The following is a 24271-nucleotide window of genomic DNA, read 5'->3' as shown; positions in this document are numbered from 1 at the left end:
TCCAGCCGACTGTCAGATGTCCATGTGTCCACCCCCACCCCATAGCCACACCAACTCTGGCAGGAGGCTGGAGCTCTGCTTGGTGGGTGAGAGCAGCAGGTAGACAGGGGCCAGCCATGGGTCTGGTCTTCTGCAAGCTGGTCAGTCCTACTGTACAGGCGCCTTGGTGACATCTCCCCACCAGACTCTAGGGCCCTTGGCTGTGGACACCTTTGCCCCAGTGGGAGGGATGGGGTAAGAGAGGGGACCCAGAAGCAGCCATTCCTTGTGTCCTGGGTTGGAATAACTGCAGCTTCATCGATCCCCAGCTCCGAGCTTCGGCAGGGAGAACCAAGGATGAGCCCAGATTGAATCATGGCACCTCCCAGAGCACTGTTCCTTTGAGGTGATGATGCTCAGATGCAGACTGATTGGGAAGTTAATAAAGCCTGTGCCTTGAGGTGCTCACTTGAACAAGCCCCTTCCAAGACTCTAGACTTCTCTTTGTCTTTGCCATTTTTCATTCTTCTTCCTAAGAAGAAGCATCTCCCCAAATTATATAAACTTCAGGTTCCACAAAACTGGACCCACCTCTGCCAGTGCTCCTTGACTCCGGAAAACCTTGAGCAGACAGTGGGTGCCTGGGGACTCGGGCTCATGGGCCTTCTGCCCGAATCTCAGGCCAGGAAGTCTGTCCCGCAGCCTGGGTGTCAGATGGTGGAGGGCTCCAGCTCAGAGCAGGCAGTGTTCTCTTTGTAGCCCAGGGCGAGTGTGTTGGAATCGCCGGGCCAGCCCAGTGGAAGGAGACTGTCAGCTATAGAAAGATCAAAGTGTCATCTTGAGAAGAAGGAACCGGCAAGTGTGAATGCACCAGATCAAATAGCACTTCTCTTTGCATCCATATGGTCCACCGGTGGGGCATTTGTGTTGACCCATGGCTGACTGCTGGTTTAAAACAGATGCTGTGATATAAAACACCCTGAACTGTATGCTTTGAAAGAGTGGATTTTATGGCATGTGAATTATATCTTCATATTAATAATAACAAAGGATACTAGAGCTCAGTGGCTGTGGAGCTTTTCTGCTGGCTGGGCCCTAGAGGGCACAGCTTGGTGCTGGGGCTTCTGGGCTGCTTCCTGAGGCATCACACACAAGGACAAGTGTTCAGGTACTGTCCAGGTCCTCACTGAGCTGGGGGACAAGATGCTGGTACCGCAAACAAGGTCCTGTCCGGCTTGGGTCCTTGGGGCTGGTGGAGGGGCTTTAGCCACTTCTGGGCCCCTGGGTCCCCTTTTGCTACCCCCATCTTGGCATATTTACCAAGGCCTCTGAGCCTGCTACCGACACTGCTGGGGACGGGGAAGAGTTAACCATTAACTCGGAGGTGAGAGAAAGGAGAGGCTTGGGACAGCGCCCATAGGCAGCCTTCCGGCCCTCTGGGCGGTGGGGGCCCCTCCTGAGCTGCACTCCCAACCCTGTTGGCCGAGGCGCTGGGTGGGGGCTGGGCGGGCAGAGCAGAGCTGTCCCTCAGAGAGGAACTTGGCCTCCAAGGGCCCAGCAGAGATACCAGTGGGACTCAGGGACTGGCCTCATCATGGCCCAGGCCCCCTTGTCACTGGTGCCCAGGCACGTGGGCAGACACTCCCCTCCCCAGGGCCAGCCCCCCCCCCCCCGCCCACACCAGCCTGTGGCTCACCTGCTCCACAGCTCTGCCAGGCTGCATTTCTTTCTATCTTTCTTTCCTCTTTTTTTTTTTTTTAACTTTATTTGGCGGCTCTGGATCTTAGTTACAGCATGCAGGATCTTCAGTCTTCGTTGAAGCAGGTGGGATCTAGTTCCCTGACCAGGGATCGAACCCAGGCCCCCTATATTGGGAGCTTAGAGCCCTAGCTACTGGACCATCAGGGAAATCCCTAGGCTGTATTTTAAATGGCAGTGAGAAGCTGACCCAACCCCTTGCTTGAGAAGACATAGCTCTTCACACCCCCTGGTGACCCTGTCACTGGACACTGTGGTGACCCAGGAAGGACATCAGCCAGAAATAGATGTCCTTCCTGTCTTTCTCTGTGGGACAGACTCAGGCACTTACATGTATAGACACATACATGCACACATGTATGTACGTCAGGTACACTGGTTTCTTCGACCGCCTGGTCTATGCAAAGGAAAAACTAAAGTGACTCTTGATGGACTGTATTCTTGCAAAGGGCCCTAAAGATGCTTTACAAGCCCCTGACCAAGGTGCTGGGGATGGGATGGTGCCCTCATCAGGCCTTACTGCACTGGGTCTGAGCTGCCCTTCAGGGCTCTTTTGGGGGCAGGTGGAAGTGGACAGGAACCTCGTTGCCAGGCTGTTCTTTGGAACACCCTGCAGGCGCTGCTGTTTTGTCTGGATACACCTTAGAAAATGTTTCTGTGGGCTGGTATGGCCAGGAGAAGCAGATGGGAGCAGCGGCTCTGCTCTTCAGGCCACCTCCGAGGACCAGGCTTGCAACTGAGGAGGGCAACTTACTCACACTCCACACAGCAAATCCTAATCTAGGGCGAGATGGGCATCGGTGCTGCCTGCCTGGTGGGAAGTGGCCTGCGGGGGCTGGGGTGGAAGTGTGGACTTGGGGTGCCTTGTGTTGGGCCACGCTATCAGCAAAGATGCTAAAAATTCCTTGGATGTTCCCAATTCCTCTATCTGTTTGGTTCCATCTCTTTTTGGCAGGCAAGGCTGACTCAGGAGGTCAGTCTCTAGGATCCTGCCTCAGATACTCATCAACATGAATGCTGAGGGCAGGAAGAGAGATGCAGACGTGAAGAACAGACATGGACACAGCGGCGGAAGGAGAGGGTGGGATGAATTGAGAGAGCAGGGTTGACATATATATACTATGTGCATGCTCAGTTGCTCAGTCATGTCCTGCTTTTGCAATGGACCGTAGCCTGCCAGTCTCCACTGGCCATGGAATTTTCCAGGCAAAAATATTGGAGTGAGTTGCCATGCCCTTTTCCAGGGGATCTTCCCAACCCAGGGATTGAACCTGTATCTCTTGTGTCTCCTGCATTGGCAGGTGGACTTTTTTTTTTTACCACTGTGCCATCTGGGAAGCCCCCATATATACATTACCATGTGTAAAATAGATAGCTAGCGGGAAGCTGCTCTATAGCTCAGGGATCTCAGCTTGGTGTTCTGTGATGACATAGAGGGATGGGGTTGGGGGGCTGGGAGAGGAGGTGTGTATATATATAGCTGGTTCATGCCTATGTGCAGAGTATATCATGCGGAATGCCAGGCTGGATGAAGCACAAGCTGGAATCAAGATTGCCAAGAGAAATATTAAAAACCTCAGATATGCAGATGACATCACCCTTACGGCAGAAAGCGAAGAGGAACTGAAGAGCCTCTTGATGAAAGTGAAAGAGGAGAGTGAAAAAGTTGGCTTAAAACTCAACATTCAGAAAACTAAGATCATGGCATCCGGTCCCATCACTTCATGGGAAATAGATGGGAAACAATGGAAACAGTGAGAGACTTTATTTTGGGGAGCTCCAAAATCACTGCAGATGGTCACTGCAGCCATGAAATTAAAAGACACTTGCTCCTTGGAAGAAAAGCTATGACAAACCTAGACAGCATATTAAAAAGCAGAGACATTACTTTGTCAACAAAGGTCTATCTAGTCAAAACTTTTTCCAATAGTCATGTATGGATGTGAGAGTTGGACGATAAAGAAAACTGAGCAGCTAAGAATTGATGCTTTTTGAACTGTGGTGCAGAAGATTCTTGAGAGTCCCTTGGACAGCAAGAAGATCAAACCAGTCGATCCTAAAGGAGATCAGTCCTAAATATTCATTGGAAGGACTGATGCTGAAGTTGAAGCTCCAATACTTTGGTCACCTGAAATGAGGAATTGAGTCATTCAAAAAGACCCTATGCTGGGAAAGATTGAAGGCAGAAGGGGATGACAGAGGATGAGATGGTTGGATGGCATCACCCAGTTGACAGACGTGAGTGTGAACAAGCTCCGGGAATTGGTGATGGACAGGTAAGCCTGGAGTGCTGCAGTCCGTGGGGTCGCAAAGAGTTGGACACAACTGAGAGACTGAACTGAACTAAACTGAACTGATAGCTGATTCACGTTGTATGGCAGAAACTAGCACAGCATTGTAAAGCAATTATCCTCCAATTAAAAAAAAATACCAAAAAACAGAAACATGGCTAAAAAAACAAAAACAAAAAACAACAACATGTGTGCTGAGTCCCTACACCTACCCTGAAACTCCTTCACTCATGGCCATGGGGGTGACTATTCCCATCACTGGCCTCTCTGGCTGCCCACTGCCTGCCAGTCCACGTCCTGGGAGGGAACCTTAGTGTGCCAACTGGGCCACAGAGGCAGGGGCTTTGTTTCTGATACAAGGATGGTTTTCTTTTGTGGATTGGAGTGGTATGCTTTTCTGGGCCTGGGACAGGAGTGGTGATGCCACAGCTTGGGAAGGAAGCAGTGCCCAAAACTATGAAGACCCTCTGCCAGTGTACACACAGCAAAGAACCCTGTCTGTCCAACGGTCCCGACAAGGACTCTGTGCTGGGCGAGGGGAGGGAAGGATAAAGCCACCTTCAGACACCTTGGCCCACTGTGGTCACCACAGCATGTGGCCAAACAAAGCTCTTTAGGACAAAGCTACCTGAGGAGGCTGCCCCTCTGCCGGACCCTCCCAGATTGACAGAAATGTTCTCTGGAAAGGGGAATGCCAACCACATCCTCATTCCAACCCTCCTCTTCATGCAGCCTCACCAAATTCACAGGAATTTTGGATCCTCGAAGAGATTACACTGTGTATACTCCAAGCTTTGAAATTAAGGAGGGACCTGCCTTTCCCCAAGGTTTCCCACTATCAGAAAATGGAAGCCAGCACCCTTCACCCCTCTCCTATGAGAAACAGCAGTTACTGAGCTGGCGGCTTATGGACATACTCTGGTGTTTAAGAACCAAGGCGCCCAGGAGCACAGGGTGGAAGAGTGGGGGTATAGCTCGGTGTTGAGAGTGTTTGGGGACTGACATGGGAGGCCCCCTCCCGAAGTCCCTTCCGTCTCTCCTTTACCCCTCAGTGCAGTCCCTCACTTGTACAAACACACTGCTTCTAATTAAAAAAAAAATTTTTTTAATTAAAATACTGTTATACCCAGTGGAATGCAGCAGCAATCCTGGTACAGGGTAGCATAACAAAACAGCCATGTTTACATTTTAAATATTCACGATAACTTAAACATACAGACACACATCATGGTCTTTGGCAGAAAATGTTCACAGCACAAAAAAAATACTTTAAAAAGAAATACCAAATATTAATCCAAAATATATTAAGTTGTTTTTTTTTTTCCTTTCACAATATTTTTTTGCCTTTTTCTCTCTTTTTTTCTTTTTGTTTTGTAAACAATGCACATGAACCAAATGCATTTTTCAGTTTTACAGAGGGGTAGGGGGATTTAAAAAAATATGCAATTGTCCAGCAAATGCGAATGTTTAAAAAGGAAACTTGAGGAACCATAGGAATAAAATAACACATACAAAAACCTAAAAACAGTAAAAGAAAAACAAAACAAAAACAAAGACTCAAGGAGAACTAAAAACAGTTGAGACAAACCACGAAAACCCACCAGTCACTCATGGGGCTGAGTTGGGAGACTCTTTAAGACCAGAAGTAAGTCACTGCCACTGGCAGGCTGCCATCGGACACTGCACTCCAGTTCCCGAGCGCTGGCCCTGTTTCAGGGTGCTGCGCGCTGGCGGCTTGAGGAGCCAGCCTCAGGGCGCCATGCTGTGATAGGGCTCCATTCAGAGGACCATCTGAGTCATGTCTTACAGCTCATGGACTAGTTCTCACCAGCATAGTTCCCTCTCCCAGTGCCTCCAGGGGGAACAAAGACTCTGATGAGAACAAGGCCATCTCTCCAGTTTCCTTTCAGAGAACTGGTGCTGGGAAGCCCACCACGGCAGATGGGCGTGGTGGCGGACTTCATCTAGCTCAGGGTTCATAACCAAACTGACAAGATGTCCCAGGGACAGGAGCTGTGGAGCCATTTCAAGAGGCTGGTGGTGGTGAGGTCCCTTGGGCATTTCAAACAGGGCTCAAGATGGGGAAAAAGCAGCCAACATCCCGTGGATCAAGCAGTAACAAAATCCATGGACCAGGGACTTGAGAAGGGGAGATAACTGGGAGGAACCGAGGCAGCAGGGCTGGGAGCATGGAATGAGGGGGCGAATCTGAAGCAGCCCACTTCAATCTTCTGTTTCACAAGAAAGGGAATTATGTACAAACTGCACGGCACATCCCAGTCCTCTCCACAGTGCAGGAGGCGCTGTGGGCTCTGCAGGACTAACACGCTCAACAGGCCGCCAAGATTCAAGTCCGGGTGATCCCCAGGAGGCAGTGAGGAGCTGAGGAGCAGATGGAGGTGGAGGGACCACACTGAGCCAGGCCACCTGGAGTCCGTGGGCAGCCATCCTTGGAAATCAGCCCCCAAACCAACATATCCCCTCCCTCCCTGCCCGAGTGCCCAGTGTGGGTGCAGTATTCCCTTCTGAGCTTTCAACTGCTACCCTGGCAGCAAGCCAGGTAAAGGTCCAGTCCTCAGGCTGCATGGGCCCAGGAGGAGCACGGGGCTAAGGAACAGGGTCTTCTCGGGGGACGGGTGCTCACAGCTCCCCTCTCCCATGCAGCATCCTGCTGGAATGGCCGTGTGGCAGAGGGTAGCAGGAAATGGTTCAGAGTCCCCAAGGTGCCACCTCCTTCAGATCAGGATCTCCACCATGTCGGAAAAGTCCTGGACTCTGGATATAGCAACGGAGTCTGGAGAGATAAGAGCACAGGCACATGCCAACGAGGGTTACTAGACTAGTCTTTTAAATCCAGTAACATTTTAAAGATAGGCTCTATCTTCACCAACTTTTCCCACCTCAGCCGCCCAGGTCCCCATAACTTGGTCAACCAATCACAGAGCTCTGTTCCCTCCCAGCTCTCCATCCAGACCACCAGCCTCCAGAGTGGAAGATGCAAATGTTTATAACTAGGAAGTGGTTGGAGGGCTTGGAGGGAGGGTGGAGAGCACAGAGGGAGGGAGGCTACCACATTCTTTCCATGCCTGTGGTTCCCTGAGCTGGTGAGGCATAAGCAACTATGCAAAGGCTAATGTGAAAGAGAGCAAACACATTCAATGGCATCTTCTCAAATTTCTCCTTCCGGGACTCTTTTAAAACAAAGTCTTCTAACTTGGGAGTGCCAAACTCCATAATCTTAGATGTTCAGATTGAAAAAAAAAAAAAAGATGTTCAGATTGGCCATTAAAGATCTAAGGAAGACTTCTGAAGAGGAGATAAAGGGCCTCCCAGGTAGATCTGTTTGTAATTAGGGTTTCCAGTTCCCCTATTCCTATATCCAACCAGCTCTCTCCCCGGTACTGAGGTGGGTCCCACATCCTGCTCACCCTCCCTATGCAGGGCTCCCCGTGGAGTGTGGGCAATGAGTGGGGGCGGGACTCACACCCCAGGGTGCCCTCAGCCACCCACAAAAGTTGGGGGAGACTTACCCAGTGAGGCTGTTCTCTGGCCACTGCTGCACCCCAAAAGGCTGTCAGGCTCCAGGCTGTCCGGGGGGCCATCAGTCTGGGTGCTCCCATCCCTGCTCCCATGTTTGGCGTGGGCAGCGAGGGGAGCCACAGTCACAGGCTCCTCCAGCGGGGCCCTGTCTGCTAGGAAGGCAGGAGTTTCAGTTACTGCCCTGTCCACAATATGTAGCCCCCATGAAGAAGACCCTAACTTAACGACACCTCCTGGGGATGCTAGTTGCTCATGATTTGCAAGAACTTTGATTACACTCCTGTTTCCAAACAGGACTGGGTTCCAAAAGCTTGGAGTGGAAGAAGCCTTCTTAAAAGGTTGTAGATTAAATCTTAAAAGAGTAAGAATTCCTGGATTTCGTGGCGTCTGCTTAGGAGGAGAAGTAGAAGTGCTGGCCCAGAAGGTACCTCTGCAGGGCAAGTTTATTTTTACTTTGATGGTGAGTGGCTGGGGCCAGGGTGGTGGAATTTCCAGAGATGGGGGCTATAGTCTGCCTTGTCACACCAGGGGACAGCTGCAGGCTGCAAGGTCAGTGGAGCCAGACTGTAAGCCGGCTCCCGTGGGTGAGGAGTTGGGACGCCTAGCTTCTCCGAGCTTCAGTTCTGGAAGGAAAGGCCTGAGAACAACCTAGCCTCTGCCACCCACCCACCTCCTCTCACCTGCAGCCAGTTGGGCAGAGGCATCCACCTGCCGTTCGCTGGAGGAGTGTCCTTGCCAGCCCTGGGTCCCTGCTGCTTCAGCCACGAAGACAGATGGCACGGACTTGGCAGGCCTCAGGGGGCCTGGGGCGGCCTTGCCAGGGTCTTTCCTGGAGCGCTGCTGAAGAACCTTGATCACCGCATCCTTCTCCAGGATCTGAGCGTGGAGCACCTTCAACCTGAGGGGTGAGAGGCCGTGTTTGCATCTTCGGACCCACAGATCCTATGGCCTCCCCGCCCTCCCCGCCTCACGGAAGCTGGAGGGTAAGCCTTCCTTAAAGCCAGGCTGGGGCCTTCAGAAGTGCCATCAGAGCTCTGCAATGGGAGGCTTTGAAAACTACCAGTGCATGAGAGGCTGGGCCATTTCCACACTGGCAAACCCAGGGGTAGGTTCTGGGTTCGTCTGATGATGGTAGTAGGGCTGTTGATCAAAGGAGCTAAGTTGATTGCTTGTGTTTTTGAGCCAGGAAGAGGTCAAATGGAAATTTTGTGGGGCCTCTAAGTTGTCTCCAGAGTGAAATTCCAGCTCCCCACAGGCCAGGGGCCTAGGCCACATTCGCTCTGGGGTGGTACCTAGCATGTAGGGTGAGTGAAGTGAAGTCGCTCAGTCGTGTCCGACTCTTTGCGACCCCATGGACTGTAGCCCACCAGGCTCCTCCATCCATGGAATTTTCCAGGCAAGAGTACCGGAGTGGGTTGCCATTTCCTTCTCCAGGTGATCTTCCCAACCCAGGGATCGAACCCAGGTCTCCTGCATTGTGTGCAGATGCTTTACTGTCTGAGCCACCAGGGAATTCTAATTCTCTGATTTACACGGTGCGAGGTGGGGGAGCAGGTGGAGGCCTGGAGCCTTGGGTGTCATCCAAGAGTGGAGTCTCCTGGGCAGACCAACGACTCGGTTGGCACCTCTGAGAAAGAATAGCCTGTAATGCCAGCTGTGCCGAAAAGCAGGGGGTCAGCTCAGAAGTAGGAGGGATTGTTAGGCTGGGCAGAGTGAGGGGTATTTAACATGGATTATCATGGATTAAGGACCAGGCAAAGAAAAGAAATGAAGTCGCTCAGTCAAGTCCGACTCTGCGACCCCATGGACTGTAGTCCGCCAGGCTCCTCCGTCCATGGAATTCTCCAAGCAAGAATATTGGAGTGGTTGCCATTCCTTCTCCAGGGCATCTTCCCAACCCAGGGATTGAACCCCAGTCTCCTGCAGACTCTTAACCGTCCAGGGAAGACCTAAGGACCAGGCAAGGGCTGGACAAATCCCACCCTACCCCCAACCCCCTGCCGCAGGTACCCGGCCTGCAGTGTCCAACCTGCTTTCCATCTCCTGATGCCTGTGGCCGCCGGTGAGCAGGCCCTCATTGAAGCTGCTGCTGGGTGACGGCTGGGGCGAGTGCCGGATGAGAGTGGTGTCGCGCTGGGCGGCGGCCGTGGCGGCCGCATCCATGGCGAACTGCCTCATGGCACGTTCCTCCAAGTACTTCTGTTCCCACTTGGTCATGTCAGCTTCCAGCGCCAGCACCTGCTCCTCCTTCTCCCGCAACTGCTCCGAGAGCCGCAGCGCACTGAGCTCTGGGGTCCCAGCACTGCCACCGCCACCTCCGGGGCTGCCTGCCTGTCTCTGCAGAGAGAGGGGTACCATGGTCAGGGGTGGAGGGTGGGGTGTGTTGGCTGCAGGGTCTCACCGCCACGGGAGGAATCTCCCTGAAGCCAGTGCTTGATCAGCTGGCACCACGCAGTCTGCACAGCCTGCTTCCAGCAGGAGACAAAGGAGAGCCACAGGTCCCCACACCCTTGTCCCAAATACTGTGGCCAAGGGCGCAGAGGAGATTGGGTTTGCTTTTGCCTAGTGACCATATACATTGTCCTCTGAACTGGGGAAGGGGTGACTTAATGACATAGGACAATTGGTGTAAACTACGACAGACCCCGGCAATCCAGGAGCTCTGGTCACCCTACTTCTGTGGGAAGGGTGAGGTTAGTGGTGGAGACAGAACTCTATCTGGTCTGTAAACACGAGAGCTATTTACACAGACCAAAGTGAGGATAAAAGTTGCTCAGGATCTGGGCAACTATCTTTCCCACTCCTGATCTCAGAGAGACGCATAAGAGGTGGCTAGTCCCCTCCATCACAGCTCCTGAGAGACTTTCTCCAGAGACCAAGGGTGCCAATCCTGGCTGCTGCTGAGGATACAGGCCCAAGGCTCCGAGTCCCTGAGGGTGGCATATGGCCAAGGGGCAAGGCCTCTGCTGAGACTGATGGGCCGGGAGGGGCCTTCGGCAACGCTAGCCCAGGTGGTCCTAACTTTCCAAAAGGGCTCAGGCCTGGATCTCAATAGGGGCTCTGGGGCCTTCCCAGCTCACCTGCTGTGCACGAAGGGCCTTGAGTTCCTGCTCCAGGCGCGTCCGCAGACGTAGCTCCAGCTGCTCTCGCTTCTCGCAGGCAGCCTGCAGCTGCCCCAGGGCCTGTTGTAGCCGTTCCACCTTCTCCACGTAGGCCTGCTTCTTCCGCAGCTCCTCTTCAGCTCTTGCCGCACGGCCCTGTGCATTGCTCAGGGCCTGCTCCAGCAGCTCGGCCCGCCGCCGCTGGTCCTCGATGGCTCCGCGCAGCAGTGCCATCTCCCGCTCTAGCTTCTCCTGCTCCTGCTGCTGCTCATAGCCTGCAGCGAGAGAGGGAGGGGCATGGTCAGGGACGGCAGCTCCCTCGCTGCCCCGGAGAGCACCCACCATGTGCCACGCTCTGTGCTGACCGCTGCTCAAGCTTGACTGCATCTTCTCAGTAACACAGGAGTTAGGTACCCTTATTAACCCCATTGTATGGGCCAGGAAACTGAAGTTCAGGTTAAGGCCTGAGCAAATGTCAATGTCAGACCAGAGCCCTTGCAGTGATAACTGGGCCACACTGCTCCTCTGCTGGGACGTGGCCTTGCCAGGAGACAGCCCGAGACACTGTCCACCTGCGCTGGGTGTCACCATCTCCAAAACACATTCACAACTTCCCTTCAGCCTCATGGTGATACTAGAGACTGGGCAGGCAGGAACCGCGATGCCCATTTCCAGATGAGAAAACAGAGGCTCCGATGGACTGTCACGTGGTCAACTGTCACGGTGGAAGAACCACCATGTGCTGCCCCAGGAGTCAGGCATTTACACATCTTATTTCCCTGAAGCCTCCAGTGACAGTCCGGGGATCTGTGATCCCCACCTTAAAGAGGAGGAAATAGGAGGTGAATGGTCAGGGATCAAAGTTCGCCTGCCTCTCAAGAACCAGGCACCCCCACCCTCACCCCTAGTGTGCAGGCTGCCTGCCTTGCTGGAAGGCAGAGGGGAACCAGCCAAGGGACCTGCCTGATGGACTCAAAGGCACCATCTCTCGAGCAGCACTGTCACAGCACAGAGGAATTTTCTGCTGTAACGGACTTGCTCCACACTGTGCCAAGCAGGGCAGCAGCCACTAGGCACATGTGGCCAGTGAGCGCTTGCAATGTGGCCAGTGCCAGGGAGGAGTCAAACTTTTCATTTTATTTCATTTTAATTAATTTTCATCATTGGGCCACGTGTGGCTAAATACCTATCAGGAAGGACAGTATAGACCCTGGAACAGAAGAGTGAAGGCTTGAGATCCAGCAGGCAGAAAGGAGGTTTCAATTACACAGGGCCCAGGAGGACACAGGCCACCCAGGTCGGCTCTGGTTCACTCTGAATTTTTGAAGGCTGGGCCCAGGCCCACCTCATTCTTTGGGGCAAAGGGAAAAGTTGGTGAAACTCAGTAACACTGGGCCTTTCATTCTGAGCTGGCCTGACACCTGAATGGGGTGGAGGGGGCAGGCAGGAGTGCTGACTGGGACTTTGGACCCAGAGACAACGGCCCTGTCCTGGGAGGCTTCACAGCGATGGACAGCTTATAGAGTTAGTCAGAGGCTGGCAGCTCATCCCAGTCTTAGATGGTCCCATCTTATGGCCTCAAAATCTGGGGTTTGGGTGAGAGGAAACTGCCCAAGGGGGACTCGGCTGGGAGAACCAGGCCTCAGGACTCACGGCCAGATGCCCAGGGTGGGCAGGGCCTGACCAGAGCTGGGAGTCTGTACTGCTTGCCTAGTAGGAAAGCAGATGGCACTGGTGATAGGGGCCACACTCTCCTACTAGCACTGGCTCTGGAAAAAAGGTGAGATCAACCACAGACATTTTCCCTGAGGATTCTGGTTTCCTGAGGATTCTTGCTCCTGGATGTCAGGAGCAAGGAAGGGTAGTTTGGCTTTCCTCAGCCCTTGGGGAGGGTACCAAGGACCCAGCCTTTGACTTCCAGAAGTTTCCTGCTACCTTGCACACCTCAAACGCCCTGGCTGTTTCCCTGGTGCTTCAGACAGTAAAGAATCAGCCTAAAATGCAGGAGACTCAGGTTCGATCCCTGGGTCAGGAAGGTCCTCTGGAGAAGGGAATGGCAACCCACTCCATTATTCTTGCCTGGGAAATCCCACGGACAGAGAAGCCTGGCCGGCTACAGTCTATGGGATTGCAAATAGTCTTAAGTGACTGAGCAGCTAACACTTTAACTTTGAAGGCCCTGGTAGAGCTGGAGGCTTGAGACCTTGGCCATCCCCAGCCACCAGGATAAAACTCTGGGGGGAGGATGCGGCCGCCTCCAGGCTTCGGTGGGAGCAGATTCGGGAGACACAGAAGGAGGCCATGGGCTGGGGAGCAGTGGAGGGAGCAGGAGGCCCTCCCTGGAGGAAGCAAGGTGCCACTGGGAAAACAAGTCCCAGTCCCTTTGTCCCACTGTCCGTCCCCTGCAGCGTGGCGGGCGGGGCACAGGCAGGAGTGTGGGGGGAGGGGGAGGCGCGCGCAGCGGAACAGCCCGGGCTCAGGAATGCCCGGCATCCAGGTCACCCGCCGCTTGGAGATTAATGGCTCCAGCCAGGAGCCAAGAACAGCCTCGCTCCCCAGGCAGCGGAAACGCCTCCAGGCTGGCCAGCCCCGGGCCCCTCCCCTGCCTGCTCCCAGGAACCAGCCCGTGACTTCCTTTCTTTGGCAAAGCCTGGCCCCATTCTGCCCCTTTCCAGCAACTCGTCCTCTCCGGACTCGCAGTGAAGAGACCCCCCAGGGCTATCCCCACTCCCCAGCCCTGACCACCATCCTCTCCCTCCCAGAGACCTTCAGTCACCTCCTCCTACCTCCTGCCCACCCTCAACCCTCAGCCCTTCAGTGTTGCACTCCCCCATTCCCCTGGGGGCCACCCTGTCCAGGCCTGAGCCCTGCATGAGGAGGTAGGTGCTGCTAGTCAGAGCTCAGTCTTCAAGCTGCCTCTCTGCTTCCAGACACCCCCAACCATCTAGCTTAAGCTCAGTAAGCTTTTGCAGGGGTTCCTCCTTCCTCCAAGGCAGCCTTGCCCAGACACCAGCTGCCGCAGTGCACTCCTTTGCAAACACTCAAACAGCACTACTGCAGGCAGTAGCAGACGGGAGGAGCTTATCAATAACAGCCTCTCTGTCTCTTCTGAAGGCTATAGACTTCTTCCTACTATTGAGTTGGTGGCTTCCTTTGTCCCCCCCTTCCTTCAAACTGCTTCCACCTCCACTGGAGCTATCCTGCTGCTGCTTCATTTGCCACCCCACAATACCCCTCTCTCAGGGTGCTGGGGACCACCCCCCATCACTGGCCTCTGGGGCCAGACCATCCTTGTTCCCTGGAATCCATGGTAGGAAGACCCTGCTCCTTCCTCAAGCTCCCCACCTCTCTTGACCTTGTCCTGGCACCTTCCTGACCTGTTCCCACTCTGCTGCATTCCTGCCAGGGGCTCAGCACAGCTGTGCTGGAGAACAAATGAGTGACTGCATGGGCCAGTCAACAATGAACGCATCTGTTCTTCAAGAAGCCTTTGACTATCCTTTTTAGGGGAGCCTCCTGATCTCCTTCTTTAGGGTGCCCTGTTTGTGAAGCTCCATTTTTGGCTGGCCAACACTTGTTATGGCCCAGCCTCACCATGCTCCCCAGCTTTCCACATGTCCACCCCTGGGAGACTCAGACTCTTCCTTCTCTCTCATCCCACCTGTTCCCGAGTGCTCGGCTCTCCTCAACTGCTTCTAAAGGACACTGAACTGACGGTCAGCACACCTCCCCAGCTGTCCTTCGACCCACTGATCTCCCCAGTACACAGGGAACCAGATCCTGCTCCTCTTGGGAAGCCGCCCCTCCCCTGAGTCCAGCCCAGTGATGGGTGCATAGTGGGCATTCGGTAAAGCCACACTCCAAGCCTGCTTTGGAAGAGGAGGCCAACCCTCCCTCAAGAGGAGCTCTCCTGGTCCCACCAGCCACACCTCTGCTTGGGCTCCTGAGTGGGCCCCCTACTTACTCTGAGCCAGCAGCTTGGCCACCATGTCCTGACTGCCTGCCTGGGCCTCCTGCGTCTTGCTTGCCAGGCGGCGGTTTGCAGATTCTAATCTTTCTGTTTCAAACGAAGAAAAGATGTTTTAAGGAGAAAGCTTTGAGTACAGGGGAAGCTGCCTGCTGGGGTGACCCCCACCACCCCAACCAGGGAACTATCTGTCAGGCTGCATTCTCCAAGCTGGGGGTGGGCTCATAGGGAAGCCCCAGGTCACCCTGGGCCACATGGGTGAGAGCTCCAGGAGGGCCCCAAGGTTTGAGTTGATTTATACTATTTTTGCAGAGGACAGAGATTCTGAATGATGTCCTAGAACAGTGGACTCAAGCTGTCCATAGGTGCTCTCTGCTCCTCCACCTGCGTGAGCGGTCCTCACCTCTAAGATCCCGGTTGAAGTCCTGCAGCCTCCTCATCTCACTGTCCATCTTGTTCCGCATGGTCTTCTCCAGGGCCTCTCGCTTGGAAGAGGCCCTTGTCAGGCTCTCGTGGGCCTCGGAGAGCCGCTGGATTTCGCTCTCCAGCTGCAAGAGGCAGAGAGCAGAGCTGAAGGAAGGGGAAATCTCCCTGGGTGGCAGTGGCATCAAGGTCCCCTTCTTAGGCCAGGGTTGATCGCTGACTCTCCATCACAAAGGGTGAGAGAAGATACAAAGCCACAGCAGAAAACCCACCTAGCCCGAGTGGGACGGGCTGCAGCCTGTAGCCTCCAGAGAGGGACCAGACTGCTGGAACAGGCAAGCCAGGGTCCCCTCTATGTCCCAAGGTCCTCAGTGAACACAAGGCCACGTTCTCTGGAAGGGGCTGCCTCCAGGGTGACCGAGGGCAGCTTCCTGGTGCCTAGTGGCCAGAAAGAAGCATTTTCCTTTTGTTTGGCTTCTAGTGAGAAATTTGAGCACAATGGACCAGGATCAGGCACTGAGGCTCCAACCATGGTCTGGGGGGTGGACCTATCTTGGAGATCACAGGATGGTCACAGGAAGCCTAAGGCTACCTGCTAAGGCTGAGTGCACAGTAGGTGACCCTTCACTAAGAAGGGAGCACCGGATCCAGCCTGAGCTGCCTGGAGTATGTGCCCCTCCAGCCCTCACCCCACAGGGCCAGCCTGGCCCCGGATGCCCCACCCACTTGGCAGCTGGCAGGTTCCGCACGTGCTCCTAGCTGGCCCGTGATTCCAATAAGTCGCTCATTTTTTGCCAAGAGGAGGGGCTTTCCCTGTGACCAGGGCTGGCCTGGAACAGACTTGCTGTTGTGTGGGGGATACAAAGGGCTCTCTGTGGGAGGTGTCCACGGAGGGGGCGTGTGCAGGGGAAGGGTGCGACCATGAAGGAGTCGGTGAATGGGCTCTTTCTAACCACCACTGGGCAGCAACTGCTCGTGCTCTGGGCCTGCTCTGCCGGCTGCTCCCCAGCTGTCTGGAGTCAGCCAGGGAGGGGTGCATGAGGGATGGGGGTGGGGGGCCCGAGGGGCAGCTGAGAAGCCCAGCCAGACCAGCTTTCAGACTCCTCTGCCTCCCTTCTGACAGCCCCCTCCCGGGTCAGCCCTGCTGGGGTTCCCTTCCTCCCCCCTGCTTCTGAGGCCTCGGCAGGGCCTACCTTCTCGATGCGGCCAGCCTTCTCCGCTGTGCTCTCCAGCTCCCTCTGCAATCTCTCATTGTCCCTCTGCAGCCTGGCATTCTCCCTCAGCAGGGTCTCCATCTGGGCCAGGTGGGTGCTGCCCGAGGTGGCCAAAGAGGCCTGGGTGCTTGCCGGGCCCTCCACCCCAGGAGGGCTGAGGGCGGCCAGGTGTGGGGGTGGGTGGCGCTCCTGAGGCTGCTGCAAGTATTGGTACTGCTGCTGCTGCTGCGGGAGGAACACAGGGGGCACCTGGGCCTGCAGGATCCTGGGGGACAGAAGAGACGGTCCTCAGAGACCACGGAGCCACAGAGAATTGCCCCAGCCCTCCCGGGCAGACAGCTTTCCTGCGGCGTTAGGCAGTAACCTCTGGGGAAGGTCTTTCCACGTGGTGTCCCCAAGACCCTCAAGGGCCAGGGAAGCAGGGCATTACCATCAGCACACTTATTTCATGCCCAGCCTCCTGTGGTCCAGGCCTTGGGGATCAGCCTGAACAGTCCCAGCCATAGGCAGCTCTTTTTGAGTCTGGAGGCCACACTCATCATGACTGAAACTCACAACCTTCCAGGCTCCTGGGCCCCAGCAGCTACCCTGTCTGTTCCCATTGCTGGTGTCAGGCCCTCCACACACACCTGCCCACGCAGCACACTCGCTTCTTCTCCCTCCTATTCTGAGTCCCGTCACCCCTTGAAGAAACATTTTTAGAAGACTGTGGCTAAGGTTAGAGTGGTGAGACAGATGTCAGGCTGAGTCTGGGCTCCAGAGTCTGACAGATCAGGCATTCAAATTCTGGCTCCACTGTTTGAGTCCATGGTGCACGGGACCATGCCCAATTAGGAGGGTGAGAGTCTCTAGCCTCAGGCAGGTTGTCAGGGCCACATCTGCCTGGCAGAGTGCTGGGCCTGCAGCGGGCATCTCCACAGTGACAGCCCACCCTCTGTCTCTTCCAGTGGAGACCACAGCCTACTCTCTGCTCAAAGAGTAAATGTGACCCAAACAGCGGATTATCCAGGGTGAAGGGGCCACCTGTGAACTATTACAGTAGCCTGAGTTAGGGACAGTGTTCTCCTGGCCTCTGGTACTGGGGTCCCATGTCAAAGGAAGGAGCATGTGGGGTCACACAGCTTTTCTGGGGCCCCGTGGCTCCAGATGTAAGAGAATTAGACTGCCTCAGTTTCACCAGGAGCTTTCCCAAGTCCCAGAAGCCCCAGATGAATCCATCGCCTCAGAACCCATGCCTGCCCTTCCCCTCATCCCTCCCCTTCATCCTTCCCCCTCTAGACTCCAGTTCCCCTGCTCTTCTTAGACCTAAGGCTAAGTCCTGCCGCCAGTTCCCAGCAAACAATCTTCAGCAGATTAGCTGAAGGAGAGGCTGGCAGATGTATTTCTTTTCCTGAGCAAGGTAGAGCTTCCAGTGAGAGCTGAGAGGGTACCCCACTGGAATGTGCAAACTCTCCCTGTGTTGCTAAATGTGGCACCTTGGGTTGGCTCCCTCCAACTCGCTCCCCTGCTCTAGGCCAAGCAGACACAAATGGCATTCTTTGGGGATGACTGGGCTCTCAGAAAGAATAGAGCCTCCTTTCCTTCACACTTGCTCCCCCCACCCCCACTTTTTTTGTTCTCCCGCAAACAGCCTACTTCCTTTCCACGACATTATCTTTTCCTGACAGGGCTCAATAAGCATGGTCCAAAGAAGAAACCACAACTCAGCTTCTGAAACTCTTCCAGGACCAAGCCCTGAGAAGGGAGATAAGGCAGGGGGGGCCTTGAGGCTGGCAAAACCCCACAGGCTCAGTCCTCTGGTGCCTCCATTCCAGAGCCATCACATCACTCATTTCTCGAGAGCAGAGAAAGGCATCTTTCCCCGGAAAGGTTGCACAGTGGGAAAGCAGGTGACTAAATGAGGACTCAGCAGGCACAAAGAAAACCAGACTTGAACCTTGGGGCACCAGAGGAAGGGGGTTTGCAAGCCTTCAGGCCCCCCTACTGGGGTTTCCTGGACCCCTGTGTGTGGGGTGGGGGGTGGGGGCAGAATTAAGGGCGTGTGAAAAGGGCGTGTGCCAGCTTCTCAGGAGAAGGTCCCCGGCCAAATGAAAGCCTCATTTCTAGGAACCTCATTTCTGAAAAGTCTCTGGGCTTCCTGCCCCTCCTGGGCATCCCTGCTTCCATTCATGCCCCTAGAATCCATTCTCTACAAGCAACAGAGGAACCTTTTTGAAAAGGGACACCAAATCACATCCTCTAAAGGCTTCCCTTCACTCTCAGAATTAAAAGCTGAGTTTCTCACCGGCAGCTGCTCTGGAGCCTCCACATAAAGGGTCTCACCTGGAACAAGAACCTTCTCCCAGGCTCCTGCCCCATGGACCACACAGAAGAACATGAACGGAAATGGATGGCAGTACCAGGGCAGCTCCTGCCCCTGTGTAGGAGAGGAGAGATCTGTCCGGAGGCCATCTGGTCCTTTCTTCCTTGCCTCCACTTAGGAATGCCTCCCCAAAATCACGGACAGCAGAGAGGAAAAGACTTCTGTTTTTAGAAGCCTCCAGAGGAGGTCCCACCTTCTTCCCACTTAACTTGGGAAAGATTCCCAACTCTAGTCCTTGGAAGTTCTTTCTGAAATCTAACCTTTAGCCCCCTGCTCTAATTGACAGCCTCTGAGAACCCTAGTTACTTGACGGCTACAGCCAATTAGGCAATGGTGTCTGTCTCCAAATTAAAGCAAGGGATGCTGCTAAGTACTCATGTGACCCTGGCTAAATCCCTCTTTCCTTCCAGCATTAGCTCCCATCTTGGGAGGGAGAGGGAATCACCGGCCTTCCTCTGGAGCCCACCAGCCTCCTGGAGGCTCTTCACCCGGGGGAAACTACACTGGAAGGAAGCCAAGAGCCTGGTGGCCAAGACCAAGGAGGGCAGTTACCTGACTTCCGCGTGCTGGAAGTGTGGACTGCCACGGGCACGGTACCGCGGGTCAGTGACGGCAGAGGTGGTCTCGTGAGCTAGCATGACGTGTGGGTACTGAGGTGGAGGTCCTCGCGGCTCCGGGCCCTCGGCAGTGGGGGCGCCCCTGGCTGGCGGGCCCTGCTGGTTGCGGGCCAGCTGGGGGAAGCTGTGAGAGGCGCTCATGTGGCTGGGGGTGCGGGCCCCGTTCCTCTCCAGGGACAGCTGCATGAGTCGCTCGCTCAGGGAGCGCACGTGCCCGTGCCTCAGCTCGCGCAGGGCCTCATCCTGCCTCCGGCTGCCTCCCGGGGGCCCGCGGGGCTCCCGGTCCCCCACGTGTGGCCAGGGCCCCGCCTGCTGGGAGGCATAGTACTGCGAGTGGGCTTTGGCCTCCTCATAGGTGGGCAGCTCCTCGCCCTTGCCAGGCTGGGGGCACAGGCGGTAGAGGCTGTTCTCTGCCAGGTGGGTCTCGGTGCCCTGGTGCTCCTGGCCCTGGGGTTCCTGCCTCGTGGCCTGCTGCAGCACCTGACTGTCCTCTGGTGCCATGATCTCCAGGGGGGCCTGGGGGCTTCCTGTGGCCCCAGCCCCGGCCCCACCGCGCAGGGCCTGTTGCTGGATGGCCAGCAGTGTGCGGGTCTCGGTCAGGTTGCCATAGCGCAGTTGTTCCTGGATGAGGCGGTGCAGGACCGTACCTGAGGAGTCTTCCAGCGTCCTCATGCTCCCTGGGCTTGCACACACCCGCCTGGACAAAGGCCAGTGGCACCTGGCCCCAGAGCACCTGAGGAGGAGAAAAAGAAGAGCCCTCAGTGGGAGCACACGGGGACTTCCCATTACTGTCTGGTTAAGGGCAAGGCGATGGAGGGGCACACAGGCCTGTCAGACTGCCAATGCTGCCACCTACTGATTAAGGCCAGTCACCTAACTTCTGAGCCTCAGTTTCTCCATCGGAAATATGAAAATAATGCTAGCTTCGTGGAGTTGAGAATTAAGAGGCAATGGCTATTGAGGTCCCAGAGCGCTGGGACCTGGCAAAGGACTGCCATTATAATCATATTCATGGAGATTTACTGTGTCTAGAGAAAGATACCAGGAACCTCTGGCTCCTGTAGTTAGCTTCACATTAGAGAGCCTGATGAGAAAGTCCAGGGCAGGCCTAGTTCAGCTTTAAACACTAAGCTCTTGTGTCTCCTGCATTAGCAGGCAGATTCTTTACCACTGCGCCGCCTCTACTTTATCATAGGTGATAAAGCATGAGTCCTGCCCGGTAGAGGTGGTAAAGAATCTGCCTGCTAATGCAGGAGGCACAAGAGACGTGGGATGGATCGCTGAGTTAGGAAGATTCCCTGGAGTAGGAAATGGCAACCCACCCCAGTATTCTTGCCTGGAAAATCCCAGAGACAGAGGAGCCTGGTGGGCTACAATCCACAGTGTTGCAAAGAATTGGACACAACTGAGCATGCATGCATGCATGCATGCACCCGCCTGGTAGAAGCCCTAGGCAAACAGCCCCCACAGCATGAAGCATGCCTGAGCCATGGCCTTGGCACAGCTAATTCACCACCCTTTACCCTGCTGAGCCCTCTCTGTCATGGGATGACCTTGGCAGTCACTCTGCAAGGTGAACAGGAAGGAGAAAATGCATCTGGATCGGTGAATAAGGGATGAAAGATGAGAGAGACTACACTAAGAGTGGTTTTGCAAAAGGAGGCAAAAAGGTGCCACCCATCAAGGTTTGTGGGCCAGTCACATAGTCTGTGCCCTGACAGTAAGCGCACACGTGCTCCAGGAAAAAGAAGGGGTGGCACGATGTCTCTGATTTTATGATTACCACCCCAGCCACACACACACTTGCTCCTTCGAAGTGCCTGATGGTCCTCGAGGCACAAGAGGGTGGGCACTCAGCATCTTGATGGTCAAGACTGCTTGAGTTGACTAAAGGGGTGCGGGAGCAAGCGGGAGGCTCTTGGCTGCAGGCACCCAGGGCTGGTGACTCTGCGCCTAAACTGCAGGGAGACTGTCTCCTGAGGAAGGTGCTCCCTTCTGAGCCTGTGCTCCCAGTGGCTCAGGGCCTGGAAGACTGTCCGCCTCACCTGGCGTCCTTTCCACAGCCTTTTCCAACACAAACCTCCAAGCTGGGATTCAGAGAAGACCAAGCATAATCCACGCCTCCACAGGTCCTGTGTATACAGGAGGACAGTGGAAGGAGTGTGGCCCTCCTCTGCCACAGAGCTAGCCCCAGTTAGGGCTTGGCTGGCTGGCAGAGCAGCCATTCCCAACCCACTCCCTCCTCCAAGCTGCCCAGAACTGGGGAGAGGGAGGTGGGTCTGGAGGACATCTCGGTGTTCACACTTCCCGGGACCCCATCATCCCCCCACCCCACCCCCTACACACACAGGGGGCACACACATACACAGGGGCACACGCATACATAGGACGCGCGCGCGCACGCGCGCACACACACACACACACACACACATATATACAGAAGATGCAAGACTCTAGAGTTACCCGAGGCAAAACAAACAGGAATCAGTTCGCCCTAGCGTTTCATCCACGGGGCATTTCCTAAATTAAACACTGTCTGGGCTGACTCCAGCAGAGAAGAACCGGGGAATGCAGTTTTCCGGACAGATTCCAGCCCTTCTCCTCCCCCAACAGTGTGCCTGGGAACAGGGAACACTTCCCGCGCCTTACAGCCCTCGTTTGTCTCAGTCAAATCTCTCTGATGCACACAGCTAAGCTGTTACTAAAATCCGCGCCCCCGACCCGGATCGTGCACCCCTGCTGCGCTAGCTCGCGGGGCTCTCTGAAACACCCGCTTCTAAGCAACCACACAACTCCGGCCTTTACCTTGGCTCACTCTGGCCCAAGGAACCAAAACGAGGGTCTCTAAGTCAGATCGCACCCCAGCCAGGGATCCCGCCCTACCCGGACTCCTGGCTGACCACGAGCACCCTGCGGCTGCCGCAGCGCCTGGAGCGGGTGGACGACGGTAGCCGTGGTCCGGAGAGATCTTTAAGCGTCGTGGATCCGCCTCCCCCCTCCCTCCCGAGCCCTCTTTGTTTTCCAAATGCCCAAGCGCTGACGTCACCGGGCTGGACGATAGGCTGCATTCTTTCTAAGTGAGAGCCAGACCGTGGCTCCGGAGAGGATTTTCCAAGGAAGACAAAGAGGAATTCTTGGGCTAGTTAGGGAGGAAAGACACCTGTAAGCCCCCCCACCGAACCAAATTAGCCCCCGGGCCCTGCAACTTGATCTCCAAGCAGCGCCTCCTTCCCAGATCCACGCTCCCAAACACCCACTCCTATCTGCCCACGGGCTGTCCCTTCCTTCAGCCCCAGGGGACCCGCGCCGCCTGCGAGAGCTCCCAGGGGACCTGCAAGGCGCCCCCGGACGGAGCTGCCCTCGCCCCGCCGGTTGCGGGCAAAGGCGCACCGCTCCTGGAGGACTCAGGGTCCGCTCGGCTTCTGCTCCCTCTCCCGGAAAAGGCCGGGCTGGAGCGCGTTTCTGCGGCCCCGCTCGCTCCCCGCAGCGCCAAGAGGCCTTTCTTACCGCTGCGGCCCGCGGGTGCTCCGAGCGGTCAAATCCGACGGCCCGGCCCGGCCCGGCTCAGTTCAGCTCAGCTCGGCGAAGGAGGTGCGCTCTCGGCTGAGGCGCCGACGCTCTGGCGGCTCAGCCCCAGCGCGCAGCCCCAGGATCGGCCCGCGCCGGAGGCGGCAGCTATGCCAGGAATGTGAGAGTTTCAGGTTCCCCCTCGGGATCAAAGCGAACCACAAATAACCTCGTAGCGCGCCGCCCTCCTCTGCTCTCCGCCTCCTCCAGCGCCCTCCTCCCCGCCCCCGCCTTCCTCCGGGAAGGCGGCGGTGTGGACCCGGCCGCCCCGGCCTCCTGGACTCTCTGCGCCCCTCCCCGGCCAGCGACCCCCGCTCTCCTTAGGAGCTGCTCGAGTCCATCTAGGCCCCTTGCCGCCCTCAGCCCCGTAGCTGGCCTTCCTCTCACTCCTCCAGCTCCATCGGCTGGACGATACCGAGAATGTACATGGCATGCCCTCGAGAGAGACCCTGGGTGTTGCTGCTGGACGTGGTTGGGGGTGAGAGGGGCTTGGGGGGTGTGTGTTGTACAGGGAGGGAAGACTGGAAAGATGTTCATATCTGCCCTATTCAGACCGTGCCCAAAGCGAAGAGATGACTCTTGCCGGGAGCCTCGCGGGTTGTCGCCGGCGGCAACCTTTGAATTGCACTTTTATTGTTTACAAACACCTTCGCCAGCCCTTTTCGGATCTGTCTCCACAGGAAGTGTGAATCTGGCATGAGAAATCTTCCGGCTAATTTGACCCACTCTACCAGCTGAGTCACCCGCCGCCAGGCGATCTGTCCAGCTCTTCCCAAAGAAGGTAGTAAGGGGCACCCCTTTACGGAGAGCCCAGGGTGTGCCAGCACCCGCTTACCGCCTGGTCATCCCGCCAACCCTTCCAGTCATCCTCCCAGGGATTTTTTTTTTTTTAATCATCCCTGTCTTATAAATGAGGAAACCAAGGCTCAGAGACATTCATTAGCTTGTCAAGGGTCACACAGAGAGTAAGTGATGAAGCCAGGTAACCAGTAGGCTGCTCGGGTTCTCATTCCCAAAACTTGTCCGTGGCCACCAGAATCCAGGTTACTTCGGTGTACAGGGCAGGCTCTAGGAGCTCTCCTCTCTGCATCTGCTCTTTCTCTTTCTTGATTTCTTCATTTCCCTCCACGCCCCTGTCAGCCAGGGGCCCTCCCTTGGGCCCCTGTTGCTGCTGTTGCTCTTCCTCCTCTGGATGGAGTTCTGTCCTCTGACCCTTCCTGCCCAGCCTTTGGCACTAGGCTGGTTCATCTGCACCGGTGGAAACCCCTTCTTCAGAAAGCCTGCTCTGCCAGACCCTCCCCACCTGCAGGCACTTCCCCAACTCGGTGCCATTCCTGGGCCCCGACCACACTGGATCTCTCAACATCTCTATCCCCTGTCCACCCTGAGAATCGGGGCTGCCTTTCACCCCCAGCCAGGTCCTCTTTACCTCCCCCTCACTGTGGAGTTTGC

At 55.7% G+C, this 24271-nt stretch overlaps 1 protein-coding gene across 5 annotated transcripts; it reads right to left on the bottom strand.

Annotated features, from left to right (window-relative positions):
* Positions 1-5116: 5116 nt before the first annotated feature.
* Positions 5117-22987, bottom strand: AMOTL2 (angiomotin like 2). 5 transcript variants are annotated; one of them, XM_020875295.2, is made up of 10 exons: positions 22760-22987; positions 19188-19985; positions 16253-16538; positions 15040-15184; positions 14634-14726; positions 10649-10944; positions 9598-9905; positions 8249-8466; positions 7559-7720; positions 5117-6822 (listed from the first exon to the last, which is right to left on the bottom strand). In XM_020875295.2, exons 2-10 carry the CDS (start codon positions 19922-19924, stop codon positions 6764-6766), a joined length of 2304 nt encoding a protein of 767 aa, XP_020730954.2. In that variant the 5' UTR covers positions 19925-19985; positions 22760-22987; the 3' UTR covers positions 5117-6763. The 5 variants fall into 5 exon arrangements, with proteins under 5 accessions (XP_020730954.2, XP_020730956.2, XP_070322822.1 ...); XM_020875297.2 differs by having other exon boundaries at positions 7559-7717; XM_070466721.1 differs by lacking the exon at positions 22760-22987 and adding an exon at positions 22136-22216.
* Between the last annotated feature and the right edge of the window lie 1284 nt (positions 22988-24271).

This window comes from Odocoileus virginianus, chromosome 4 (genome assembly GCF_023699985.2).
Source record: "Odocoileus virginianus isolate 20LAN1187 ecotype Illinois chromosome 4, Ovbor_1.2, whole genome shotgun sequence".
Taxonomy (NCBI): Eukaryota; Metazoa; Chordata; class Mammalia; order Artiodactyla; family Cervidae; genus Odocoileus; species Odocoileus virginianus.
Note: the sequence above shows the minus strand (reverse complement) of the source record. Positions and strands in the feature narration are given on the sequence as shown.

Bases quoted from the DNA above. Each gene is read 5' to 3' on its own strand.
- AMOTL2 (XM_020875295.2), bottom strand. From the start codon at position 19,924: ATGAGGACGCTGGAAGACTCCTCAGGTACGGTCCTGCACCGCCTCATC. The intron at 14,727-15,039 runs GTGAGGACCGCT...CGTTTGAAACAG, and splicing joins CTTCAACCGGGATCTTAGAG to AAAGATTAGAATCTGCAAAC. The intron at 8,467-9,597 runs GTTGGACACTGC...CTCACCCCTCAG, and splicing joins CATCAGGAGATGGAAAGCAG to GTTGAAGGTGCTCCACGCTC.